We start from the raw sequence: 14190 nt of genomic DNA, 5'->3' as shown, positions 1-14190 counted from the left end.
GTATGCAGTGCTCTTAGAACAGGTTATTTGGACACTCGTATTCAAAGCAATTTGCCTAGAACCTGCATTCTAATTTTCCTAACGAAATAAAATTTTATTGTCGTTTTCTACTACTTTCGCTATATACGTATATTCTCTTTGATTACAAGAACATCCGAGCACCCCATTTTACCACAAACTTTAAACGAATTGTCGTTTTTTATTCACCAAAACCGTTTTTATTCCAAGAACTTATTTGTTTCACTTCAATTGAGTGCCATGAAAATCAAACTAACAGCAAAGCTACTTGTGGAAAGTTACGAAGCAGAATTATGCGATAAGAAAATCCCGAATAATTCCTTATTTATATCAGAAAATAAAATATTATGCTATATTAAGCATTATTTAATGCGAATATGCCGACCGTATTAAAAATTATAAATATCAAAAACTTCGAATATCTGGAAAACTATCTTAAGATGGTAAATGATTAGCACAAGTTTTGGCGAATGCGCTCGGTGGATATTTAAAGTTATTAAGATTAATTGCTCCAACTTTTAAAATGTGTCTTAAGAAACTTTCCATAACAACTTAGAGACCAATGCCCAAGGAAGCTTTTAAGAAATTTGAATAAACATACACCTAGGGAAACAAATAGAACCCACGTTGGCATTTGACTCCTTGATGTGCTACAAACTAGGAAAGTCGTGTTTATGAAGTTCTAGGGAAGCCACAAAGCCATGTTGGATTTTATGGCTTAAATAGTTTAAAGAATCCATTCAAGCATAATAAAAACGCTTAGTAAGTACATCTGTGACAAAACGGCTTGTTGTTCTTTTGCTCTTGAATAATCGCAGAAAGGCACAGATAAATTTTAAAAAATTTAATTATGGGAAAAATTTTTACATTTGATATACAGGACGTTAAAAAAGATTGTAAAATATGTAGAGAGGTCATAGCATGGACTAAAAGAAGCAAGAAAGTCTTCGTAAACATGGGTCCGAAAAGTAACAGTTTCGGAGATATGGAAGGTTATTCTTTTTTTACCTAATTTTTTAATATTGCAAAAACTTGCATTTTCTTATCATGACATTCAAACATTAAGTATTTGATTGTTGTCTGTGCACAAGATTTCATTTGCTATGGCTGTTTACTCTAATGCAGAATTAGCCGACACTCATTTCATGTTCGGTCGTGCTAATGGCGTTGCCACCAAAGCGCGACCTCTTTATGCTCAAGCTTACCCAAATCGCCAGATTCCTTCACGTCGTATGTTTAGAACAATTTATGAATGATTGCGTGATACCGATTCATTGAACAAACAATGCTATTTATCCAGAAGATCAAGGTCAGTATCTACTCCTAGACTAGAAGGAGAAATTTTAGCACGGATAGAGCATAACCCAGGGACGAGTGTGCGAAGACTATCAGCTGCGTTAAGAATTAGTGTTCCTCCTGTTTGGAAAACCCTCCACGAGGTGCTTCTTTATCCATACCATCTACAAATCTACTTGATCATCAAACACGTTTGATTTTTTGCCGCTGGTTTCTACGCAGTGCTGCTGAAACCCCCCGTTTTCTTGCCAACATTCTTTTTACTGATGAGGCCTGATTCACACGAAATGTAGTTGTCAATTTTTGACAATACACATATTCGGGCCGACAAAAATCCCCATGCCCTATGTAGGATATAGTGATGACTATCCTCATACCATCTCGTAATGCTCAGTGGTAAATAGAGGTCGTGAATCACCTACGCGTGAGGAATTAACTGCTCAGTTGTGATGGATTTTAACGCATTTATTTTAACAAGTAACGAAGATAACAACTAAGACAGTGATAACAAAAAATCCCCGAGGGATATCAAGTGCGCCCTTTTTGATCACTTGCCAAGGGTGTTCTGCCCTCTTGCAGTATATCACCATTGCCTCTCTCCCTGATCCTTAGTCATCTGCACCCCATGTGCAGCACAGATGTTTCCTAGCCGTTGTCCACTTGTAAAAAGTACACGCGGACCCATGTGTCTCCTTTCCAACAAAGGGTATTCCTTCCCTTGGCCGTGATTTACAACGGGAGATGAGCAATGATTTACAACATGCAAGAAGTCCGAACACCCTAATAGAATCTGGACATCAGACACGCTTTTCATTAAACATTTGGATGGGTACTGTAGGCCACGGGGTTCTAGGTCCTGTTTTACCAAACCGATTAACAGGCGCTGCTTACTTTAACTTTCTACAAAACTCAATGGGTGATCTTTTTGACGACATTCCTTCAGACCAAAGGCAACAAATGCGGCTTCAGCACGATGGCGCTTCAGCTCAATTGTCGATTGCCGTTAGCGAGCATTTAGACCAAACTTTTCCGCGTAGACGGGTAGGAAGGGGCGGACCTGCACTATGGCCTGCGAGATCGCCTGATTTCGACCCTCTAGATTTCTTTTTTTTTTGGGGAATATTTGAAAACATTGGTCTACGGTCCTCCGGTAAATAACCTCGAGGAGCTGCAGCTACGGATTAATTAAAAATGCCAATAAATCCGAACCAACGAGGAGGTTTCAGAAACGGTTCGGATATTCTTCAGACGAAGACGTCGGGCCTGCTTGGAAGTGGAAGGAGGACCCTGTGAACACCTTATGTGACTGTATATTTTTGTTTTTGTTATTTGCAGATAATAAATAACTAATAAGTACAATAATTGGAAATAAATCTTTATAATATAACCTTCCATATCTCCGAAACCGTTACTTTGCGGACCCTAGTTTACTAAGACTCTTTTGCTTATTTTTACCTCTTTAAGTATTTTACAATCCTTTTTTAACACCCTGTATACGTATGTTTAGTTAAGTCAATGCAGTATTACCTGCTCTAACGCCCGATTCAGTGTCCTACCTCACCTACTGAACACCCGTATACCGGACGGTTTATCAGGAGTGTAGACATTTTCGCTGCCTTCCATTGGGTGGCCCGCGGCTATGGCTAACTTCTTCAATATTTAGATGAAAAATGGATGAAATGACGCTTAAAAAAATTTCCCTACACTTTTCTCGTGCATTCGTTTTATAATAACTTCAAACCCAAATAATTAGTAAATGTTAATTGAACCGCTGCTGCCATAAACAAAGCCTTGGCGAAATAATTACCGCGCATACTGTGACAGAAAATAACGCGGTTTTTCGTAATTTACTTGTTTTTGTTAATGACTGGGAAACAAATTATTCTCGATCCCAGTATGTTGTGTTCCACCGCCCTTGTCCCAAACATTATACTATACGTAAGGAAGAATGAGGCATTTGACACCTAATTTATACTCTTAATCGAATTACGCCGGAAAGGGAGCAAAAGCGAATCATAGATACTTCTAGCTTATACCTAGCCACGACCCTCATAGCAGATATTAAATGTTGGCTTAATTCAATCCTATCGAAGAAATTTGAAATCATGAAAAAAAATTATCAGTATTCAAAGCACGCACTTTTGCGAGAGCAAAATGGTGGATCAGTAAAATGTATACCTTCACCAACCCTGTGTTAGCGTATCTAACCAGATCGTGTTAACTAATGCGTTCCCTCCATTAGCTTTCCCGATCGCTAAACTTGTATAAACGAGCAAACCTTTCTCTCCATTTACGTGATCCACGCTTTAAATGGACGTGGGATGCAAAAAGATATGAGCACTGATAGAGGGGGTATTGTATTACTCAGTTAGGAGATAATAATGAATCCTTGGCCCAAAGGATTATCACAGAGAGATGGCTTTGCCACACAGGTGAACGCCCATGTCGCAAACACAGCATGAGCCGTTACAAACACCGCTCTGATAGCGGCGTGAAGTTAATGTTAAAAAAATAAATAAAACTTGCTGAAGGTAGAAAAACCAATTGGGAAGTTTCTAAATTCTTCTTGAATCATGAGTGCCCTTCGTATATATTTACAAATCTACACTGGGGAAAAGTTAAGGATATTGAAAATTGGTGTCCCAATTTAAAAAGTAATTTTTGCGAAATTGATAAAATCTCAAAAAAAGACTTTCATAGCCTGAAAGGTCTTCGACAACGAAAAACTAATTCCTCAAATTACTGCCTACACAGTGACTCAAAAAAAAATTACAAAAATGTAACAAGAATAAAATACTCACGTTACCTGAAATGTAATAGGACTGTATTAGTGTTTTAATGATATATTAAACTATATATAATATATACAAGGTGTCCCACAAGTGTTTCATTATATTTCAGTGGGTAATAGTACATTGAAAAATAATATGACTCCCTATATAAACCATATTCCAATAATGCTTCATTAAGAAGATACAGGGTGTTAAACTTAAAACACACCTGGAATATTTCAACGTATCAGAGTATCAATGAACAGGCGAGCTCAATTATGTATTGAACAAAATGGCCACCAATTTGAACAATTTCTATAATGTTATAGCAAATAAATAATATTTAAAACAAACTTAATATTATTAAAACCATTTAGAGAATATCGTGCATATAGAGGGTATTCAATTTTTTACTGGCAAACGATACGTCGGACGAAAAAGAGTCAAGTGAGCATTTTTCTTCTAAATGAAATTAAACTTCTAAAAATAATTTTTATTTTGATAAAAAGCAGAGGCGCACCATGTTTTTCTTTAAAAATGTGCTGAGACGTGTCCGTACGCACGTCACTGGTGAAACGAAAAATAGCCCTTTTGCATAAATAAATGCGTCTACATTAACTCTCAAAACATGCCAAATTTCACTTACATGTCTCAAACGGTTTTGAATATATCAATAAAAGTTAGATTTTTTAAGTAAAGTTTCACACCCTGTATCTTCTTAATGAAGCATTATTGGAATATGGTTTATATAGGGAGTCATATTATTTTTCAATGTACTATTACCCACTGAAATATAATGAAACACTTGTGGGACACCTTGTATATACAGTTGTATATACTGTATATAAAACTGTTAACAATGAATCGATATTTTACCTCGAATTAAAAAAAAAGACTTACAGCCTATTCGGTTAAGCTGCATTATTGTGACTTGATGTACTGTCAAGTTATTTTTCAATTGCAAAGTAAATTTAATGTTAAAAGGTTCATTATTATTATAGTTTTTTTATCTAAAAATTTTTAATTTTTGAGCCTCCCTGTACAAAATGTTTAAATACGTATTCGATAAACGTAAATTAAACACATGATTATCTCAGGTTGGTCCAAGGATTATGCATTTTCGGACATTTTTGATTAGTTAATTGCTCTGCGCTATTAGGTACGGTGTCAAAGTATAAAAAAAGCTTTAAATAAAATGGATCAAAGGAAAATATTCACGCGATAGGTGGGGGGAAATGGATGCAGCTTTTATGCTCACCATTATTTCCCGACAAAAAATATTGAACATGTTAGACGGGAACCGGTATCGAAATGGAACATCCATAAACGAGTGAAAGACAAATTTAAAAAGCGTGGACTTCTTTAGATTGCGCCATAAATACCCACAGAATGAAATTTAGAAATGAAGGCTAAAAATTATAGAAATATGCTTATTTGAATTTGAAAGACAAATTGAAAGACAAAAATAACATTCTTTTATAATGAACTCTAACTACTTTCCGCCGCCCTATGGTAGCATTTCAGGGCGAAACAGGTAGGGACAGGTGTGTCTATCTGACTGGATGAAATTAATACATCATGAACGAAATTTAAGCGTGAAAATTACATTCATACAGAGAATTTATGTGGAAAAAATTTCCTAGCAATTTTATATACATACATACAGAAACATTGAAATGGCCTTTATTTTCCTGATTTGAAAACGCCATACAAAGAAAAGTCAAGAGACCTTTTTTCTTTCCTATTGAACAAGAAATTCAAAAATAATTTATAACTTAAAAAAAATCCGTGACGTATCATATTTTTCTTAAAAATTATCAAGCGGTTTGCCCGTACGCACGTCAATGGTAGAACTAAAAACAATATTTTTATCGTAAAACGCGCGTTGCTATTAACTGTCAAACTATACAAAATTTAATTAAAATATCTCAAGCGGTTTCGGATATCAAGAATTTGCCATATTTTAATGAAACTTTAACACCCTGTACTTTCGTAACGAAGCATTTTTAGTATAAAATTTATATAACAAACTATGCTTATTTTTCAATGTAGAATACGTGGTTGAATTTACTACCTTTACAACTGGGACATCCTGTATAAACGAATAATAAAAGGAATGCAAAATATACTTATTATTAACCCTTTTATCCCATACGCAGCAACTATATCAAAGTAAACCAAGTAATTAGGAAATAAATGCTATTTGTTAATTTTATCTTAAAAAGGTGAATTTTTAAGGCAAAAAAATTTAGCTTGACAAAATTTAAAAGATAAAACTGCAAAACGAAAATGAAGTCACAAAAAGTGTCATATACAGGGTGTTCAGGAATGATGATTAAACCTCTTAACAGGGTATTCTACCAGCCATTTTGAGGGGGGATCTTTGTATGAATTTTTTCAATTTAGGCCCTTCCTGTCCAAATATTCGGGTATCAAAATGGCGGAGAATAATAGTTTTTTTTTAATTTCTTAAAAACGGTTACACTTAGAAATTTCAAGTTTGGTACACATTATCAGCTAATCAAACGCTATTTTGTAGTGGTGTCTACTCTTTGACTCATGTTTCTGGAGGGCGGGAATTAGCAACCCCTAATTTTGTTTTTCTCAGAACTTTTTCCTGCAATAGCCGATTTCAACAGAACTTCGTTTTTAAATGCTAAACATAATTTTTTTTTTTCGCTCTTGTCATTTTTGCATACAACCAACAGTTTGCATACAAAAATAATAATACCCTATTCTACGGGATTCAGGTCTGGAGAATAAGCAGGCCACGTTAAAACTCTCCGTTTCCAAGGTATTTTTCGCGACTCTACTGGTATGCGGTGAGGCATTGTCGTGCATAAATAAAAAATTCTCTCCAGCAGCACCTCTCCAAGTTGTTATTATTGGTAGGAGCACTAAATCTACGTAGCTCTCTTCAGTTAAGGTGGGTCGAATGGGAATTAAGGGAATTTTTTCTCCTATCATTATGCCGTCCCAAAACATTACTGTCCCCCTTTATATTTCGGGACAGATCGGGCAATTTGAAGCCTGGCTTGCCTTCGATCGCCTCTTAAAACATGGAATCGCCGATCATAAGATCTAAGACCAATCCTGGTTTCGTCCGAAACCTGGACGTTTTGCCATTCGTCCATTGTCCAATTTTGGTGCTGCGAACACTAATTTAATCTATCGCGTTTATGTTGCCTCGTCCATTCGGGGACTTTTAGTGCCTTTCGTCTTAATAATTCTCTAACTCGAAGTCGTTTTCTAATCGTTTCCACGGATACGCGCATCTCTGTCGTTTGTGGAAATTGCCTTTGAAGCTCTGGAATTGTTACCGTTGGATTTCTTCTGGCTATTTGCACTAAAAATCGGTCTTGTAGATCTGCAGCAATGTTTTGGCGACTTCTTCTTGGCCTGTTTTGCAACGGTCCTAATTCCAAGTAGCAGTTTTTAAAGCAACCCCTTGCGAAACCCCCACTGTACGGGCGACAGTTCTTTGAGGCATACCCAGCTCCACTAACGCGATTATTCTTCCTCTCTGTACATCAGATAATTCCACAAAAGACATTTTAAGGCAGTTTAAAGCAAAAAATTCAAATGAGAACACCTGAGGCGTGACTTCTAAATTAATAAAATTTATATATTGCCGATATAGTAACATTAATATGTTATTGAACTAAGTATTGTTTATCAAAAAATGCATTTTTTTTATTTGAATGCAAAAACAAATCAGTAAAAACACCTTTCTGTAAATTATAAGTTTGATTGAGTATATTTTACTTATTCACAATCCACACATTTTAGTTTTCTTATTTTCTCGTTTTTCAAAATATTTTTCCGGGGGTTTCACCCGGACCCGTTCCAAAGGATTAATGTTATTCGCACGTTTAATTGAGAATAGTGTGCGATTCCACCGCTCCAACAACTTTTAGTTGTATGCGAAGCGTTATCCTCAAATAGAATAAAAGGAAAAATGGACAATCCGCCTCGAACAACATATTTGGAATTTTTCAAACTAACCTCGGAAATAGCAGATAGATTCTATTACTGCCCAAGAAACTTCCAGGCTTATTACTGGCTATCTGTCATAATAGAATATTTTTCTCTTTTAATGAAACTAATTCCGACACGATCAATTCATAACACATTATTTTATGCAGCTTCTAATTTACACTACTTAACAATTAATTGTCATTCTTCAAATAAATGTATAATACCCATCAGTCTGTTCCGAGCTGTATGATGGTGGGACAAGTGCGTTTCGTTAGAGCTTGATCGAAAGGTCTCATGTATGTGTTCTGATCGGAAATTTTCACAATTATTTTCAAACAAAAGGAAATGCCTGCACATAATAATTATTATTTTTCTACTGCGTTAAAGGTGTTCGCCTAAGAAATAGAGTGATAAAAGAGAATAATGTTACTATTCCTTTTAATAAATGTATTATCAAGTTTAATCGTGGCACTGCAAGAACCTGCCGAAGAAATCCTTCCGTCGCAAGATGGATATTACCTAGATGCCCTTAACGAGGTTGCCGCCGGAACAGGGTAAGTCGGATTATTCATTTAATTACATCGTCAAAGGATCCTTAATGGAGAATTGAAGGCTCTTCTGAAGTCCGGTAATAAGCTTTAAATACTGTATAAAGCAAAAATATTGGCATTGTGATTTGGCCATTTTAAAATATCGAAAATTTAATTTAGTTCTTCGCGAACTGAAGGGGTGCATTGGAAATTAACTACTTTGTTCATAATGCAATCACGAATCTTCAAGGTGACACCTCAAACTGTTTCTTTGCTGTAAGTTTGTGAGGACCCTCTACCATTTCGCATAAGTTTTATGGACTAATTTGTTTCTGAATATGAAAAACACATCTTGAAGAAGAAAATGATTTTTCCAGATTCCATTTCCAGTGTGCGAGCACTACTTTTCGTACGGCGCCGGTACTCGTGAGTCATCCTGAGTACCGTCCCGAGGCTGTTCTGATAGTCTCGTCTTTGGTTATCTAATTTATTGTTAGAATTAAAGTACACACAGTAGTGATTATTAGCAATTAACATACCGAGCAGAGAAATAATTTAAAAATCAACTTTACAGTATCCAACTTATCAGTACTAAAAGTATTGGGCATATCCACCGCGGCTGTCAATGATGGACTGGTAAGTTCACAAGTTTATTCGAATTCCCTGTTCACAATTGCCATCAAACTGTAAGACATATGGACTGTAGTAATTTGGGGTGAACTTTTGCATTTTTCTACCCAAAAAAACTTCGTTTTAAACTGTTAGGAATTTCGATAACTTTCGGAAATTTTGGAAAAAAAACAATATTTTCCAATACAATTTTCAAATTGTCTTAAGTTCATTTAAAGGTATTTTTCAATTAAAATTGCACTCCTTCACAGGACCTTTTTTCTCTATAGGATGATGGTCTGTAACCATCAAAAGCCTAATTTTTTTTACTATAGATCAAAACCAAATACGGAATGTTGAGCTGAAGCTGGAAGGAGGCATTTTCGAACATTTAATATGCGCTATTAACAATTACTGTCATATTTTTATTGCATTACTCATGAACTATTTCAACTTATTTAATAAAAAGATACAGGGTGTTGGTGAAATGAATTTCGTAAATTTAACCAAAGGTTAAGAACATCATTTTAAATTAAAAGTTCCTTATAATACGGGTTGTAAAAACAATCATTCCCCAGGAAAACCAAAAAATATCTTTTGAGAGTTGGCAACGTCGCATCATGTTTATTTCATTTTAATGCCATTTAATTAGACAGGGTGCATTTACACAGGTGTTTTATGTCCAATAGATTTTATGGTTAAAATGTAAACATTATGTGAACCTTTTTTTATTATCTTGAAAAGCCGGTTACCTTCAAATTATTGTAGTCCTCTCTAATTAGCATAATATGTTGCGTTACATATTTTACACCACTCACATCACAATCAAAAACACAAATATGTTATTGTTTTTACTACATTAACTGTTCGAAATGTCCACCATTTCAGTCCCTGCATGTGGGACAGCGTTTTAACCAATTTTCCCGTACACGATCAAAAATTCCTGGCATATCCGTAATGTGATCAGTGGCAGCGGAAATACGTTGTCGTAACTGATTTTCATCCCTTATTTTAGCAGCATAGACTGAATTTTTGATGAAGCCCTGAAAGAAAAAATCCAAGGGATTAAAATCCGGAGATTTGGCAGGCCAATGATTGGGACCATTTCTTCCTATCCATCTTTCTTCAAAATTATGACGATTTACTTGCTCGAAAACTGGACGTAAAGAATATGTCGGAGATTTATTAGTCCTTAAGTTATAAAGTGTAACATTAAGAGCTGGTAATATGACGACGGGCAGGCTGACAGAGCCATCTTAAGAAAAAGCACTGTCAAACGAGGTCGCTACCACCAAGGGCGAAAATGTGCGAGCTTTCGTGGGAAACAGGGACTAGCAGGTATCTTATCTCTCGGATATGAAGGACTCGCGAGATCTGGAAAAATCGAGACCAAAAAGGAACAGGCAAATCAGATTTTAAAGGGACGAGAAACGCTCGTGTGGCAGCGAATTGGTTGGTTTTGCTCTTTTCTATTCTTGTTACTAAAAGTGAACAAAATACTTTACGTCATCATGGAAAATCTTCCTAATGATGATCCGACAAATACATCTTCATGTGGGTACTGTTAGTAACTCGGAATAAATTCACGTACGGCTCACCCAAATTAACTTTGAAGGTGAGTTATTGCGCGTAATAAAAGAGGAAGCATTTGAACGAACAACGAAGTCACATTAAAATTTTAAGGGTGTAGAACAATATATAGTCCATGCCAAATGTGAGAACTAAGGACGGTTTTATCTTGTCCCTTCTCACTGGGTCCTAACGCGCACTACTTGTCCATGGTGTCAGACGTCTTTGTACAGAATAATATGTTAGATACGATGGGATAAAATGCGAACGACCTCAGAGTACCCGGACGCAGATGAAACATAACTCAGATATTGGCACGGTAAATAGGCTTACCTGTTTACAGGGCATCTCATGCTTTATTGCTTCACCCGCAAAGTAACTTACGCGACCCTTTAAAGAGTCAGGTTTCCAGGGTTCTGTGCGGCATTGCTCCTTAAGGTTACTTTTACCGTTTGAGACGTTTTATTGGTTTTAATTAAGTTTTAAATTACTCTAAACAATTTTAATGCCGAATAACATTTTTGCATACATTTCGAACAATCGACATCTGTCAAGTAGGTTTTTCAACATTTTATTCAAATTTTAAGCGTATTATAGCTTTTCAGTTGCCAACTGTAGTATTTTTCTTTAAACTATTAAGTTTTCGACTGCTATCGTAAGGATTTTTTTGTTTAAAATGATGTTCTTAATCATCGGTTAAATTTACGAAACTTATTTCACAAACATCCTATATTTAAAGTTAACACCTAACATTTTGCCCATTGTTTAAGTAATAAAAAAAATTCTTCTGGACTCAAAAAATTTCAAAATTCCGGATTTTTTTCCTTTTCCAACTTACAGATTTTCATTTTTCACCACTTCATGCTGCGACATGCGAGGCCACTTCCGAGATAACTAAATACTCTCTATGTATGTGTCCTTTTTGATACCCTCATGTACATGCAGGACTATTTCAAATAATTAAAATTTTACAATTACGAGAGCGAACCGTGCACATATAACAATACACTCACTTTCATATGAAATGCACCACCCAGTAATATTAATATTCATGTCTTGTAATTTTGACAAAATAATGCTTCACAACAGAGAGATAACAGAGATGATAAGTTTCAGTTAAAAAAAAAATTACTAAAAAGTTAATAATGATTAAGATCGCCTCGTACAGGAATGCAAGCGTGTGCTCTTTGCGGCATGCTTTGCAACAAATGATCAATACCCTCCTGGGGTATTTTATTCTATGGCCCCTCAAGGTGGTGTCGTAGGTCATCCAAATTGTTTAAATACGAATGTCAATAAAATTGTTTAAAAATATCGGTGAATTTCGAAGATGCCGTCTCATCGTAGACAAAGATGTTCGATGGGAGGTAGGTCCATGCCCGTGCAAGTCAAGGCAGCGTTTGCAATAGTACTTGTTCGAAGTACCTTTGAGTTATGTTCCCATTATGCGGTCTTACATTATCCTCTTGGAAAACGTTAATTTCAATACCCTGTTATGCGATAATTAAGATCCCCAAGATCTCTCGATCGCCGTGATTTCTACCCCAAACTGCTCCAAGATTTCAATTAGATTTGCCAGATTATTATTGTCTCTACTAAGGACTGCCATTAACTAATTTTGTTTAATCACTGAATCTGATCAACAAATACTGCAATAATAGGCAAATTCGTGATTCGGAATTATACGTTTCCCAAGTAGTCGCCACAGTTCGAGCTACCACTGGCTTTTCTATGTCACATTTCCTTAACCACGATTGAATACTGCAAAAACGGGAAAAAACGTGTCAAAAATAATACTGTAGTGATGAATATACAGGGTGAGCCGGGAGGATCGTGCCAAACTTCAGGAGCGTGTTGTACATGAAAAATAAATATAAAAAAACTAAAATGTTGTTATCCGATTTTCGTTTGTTTACGAGTTATAGCGTAAATAAAATTAAAACATAAAGGTTAAGCAACATTTAGACGAAACGTTTCCTGGACGTTGGATTGGTCGTGGTAGCCCTATTAGTTGGCCTCCAAGGTTTCCAGACCTCACACCACTAGACTATTGTTTGTGGGGTTGGTTTAAAACTGAAGTGTACAGAGTAAAAGTGGACACTCAAGATGCACTAATTCAACGCATTAGAAATGCTGCAGCTGCCATTAAAGAAAGACATTAAACAATCAGGAGCGCAACGAATGCTCTTCATAGACGAAGCCGAAAATGTTTAGAAGTTAATGGCAATATTTTTGAACATTTACTATGATATCCAAATGTTCATTTATGGAACTTCTTATGAAATTTATAAATTTTTTTTATTTTATATTTTAATTTTATTTACGCCATAACTTGTAAACAAACGAAAATCGGATAATAACATTTGAGTTTTTTTACATTTATTTTTCATGTACAACACGCTCCTGAAGTTTGGCACGATCCTCCCGACTCACCCTGTATAACCGAAATGGTTCTGATTCATCTCTAAAATTATCTATAATAAAAATGCACCAAACCCAAGCACTCATGCGAATAATCGTAGAAAAACTAAAATCAGGAACCACGAAGGAGTTCGAGGGGATCAAAACAGAAGCTATTAACAACGGTTAACACGGTGAACTATAACAACAAAACTCTCGTTGAACTCACCCTGAATAAATTCAAGCTAAATCTAAATGATCATTTTGAAAGAGACTTGCACAAAAATTATATAAAACAAGTCGAATCTTTATATAATGACGGAATAAAAGATATACATGCCGGCGCCCTAACGTTTTCATAATAAATAGTTAATATAAAGGGACTTGTTGATTTGTTAAGGGTCCATGATGAATTTTCAGGAACCAGCTGAATATGAGTTATGGGCGGCTGGCTGATTTGGGTATCTTGTTTAGGTTTGGATAAAGAGCAGACCCAGCGTGTGAAACACGACTGGGCCGGGTGGAACGGGGCCAGGGGGAGAGATTAGAAAATATAGTCTGGAAAGGACTGATGCCCAGAGAAAAAGGGGAAGAGACAGTCAGTATGATATAGTGAGCTGGTCCCGGATCACCATTTTTTTTGTGATTGTTCTAGGAATCTAGATTAGTGACTTTGTACCAACTAGTGTTTAAACCGTCGTTGCTGCCCTTTTAATGTAATCAACAGCTTTAATCGACTGTTTTTGTATTCCTGAATATGGCTTCCAAAGGAGATTACCTGGGCTGTTTGTTGGATTAAATGTACATATGTCGGCATAGAAGGGTAATGTTGAACAATGCAACTGTTGAAGGCAGAAAACAGACGAAAAAATATTTGGAATATGCACGTGAAATGGCACGCAAGAAAGACTAAACCTTCGAGAAAGTTTATGGAACTTGTAAAGATTTTTTGAAGAACGATATGCGTCAGGTTTCCATAGACATAAAAAAAATAAGGGTGAACGCTCAAGAACAGATTA

The 14190-nt window shown here is 35.8% G+C and overlaps 1 protein-coding gene across 1 annotated transcript in view; it reads left to right on the top strand.

Annotated features, from left to right (window-relative positions):
- The first annotated feature begins 8306 nt into the window (after positions 1-8306).
- The window catches only part of LOC136346950 (collagen and calcium-binding EGF domain-containing protein 1-like), a 35478-nt gene continuing 29594 nt past the window's right edge, over positions 8307-14190 (top strand). The window contains exon 1 of the mRNA XM_066296529.1: positions 8307-8617. Within this exon, the coding sequence (XP_066152626.1) occupies positions 8487-8617 (131 nt within the window). The 5' untranslated portion in view covers positions 8307-8486. The remainder of the gene's footprint in view (positions 8618-14190) is intronic.

Source organism: Euwallacea fornicatus, chromosome 25 (assembly GCF_040115645.1).
Source record: "Euwallacea fornicatus isolate EFF26 chromosome 25, ASM4011564v1, whole genome shotgun sequence".
Lineage (NCBI taxonomy): Eukaryota > Metazoa > Arthropoda > Insecta > Coleoptera > Curculionidae > Euwallacea > Euwallacea fornicatus.
This window is presented reverse-complemented; position numbering and strand designations above follow the sequence as displayed.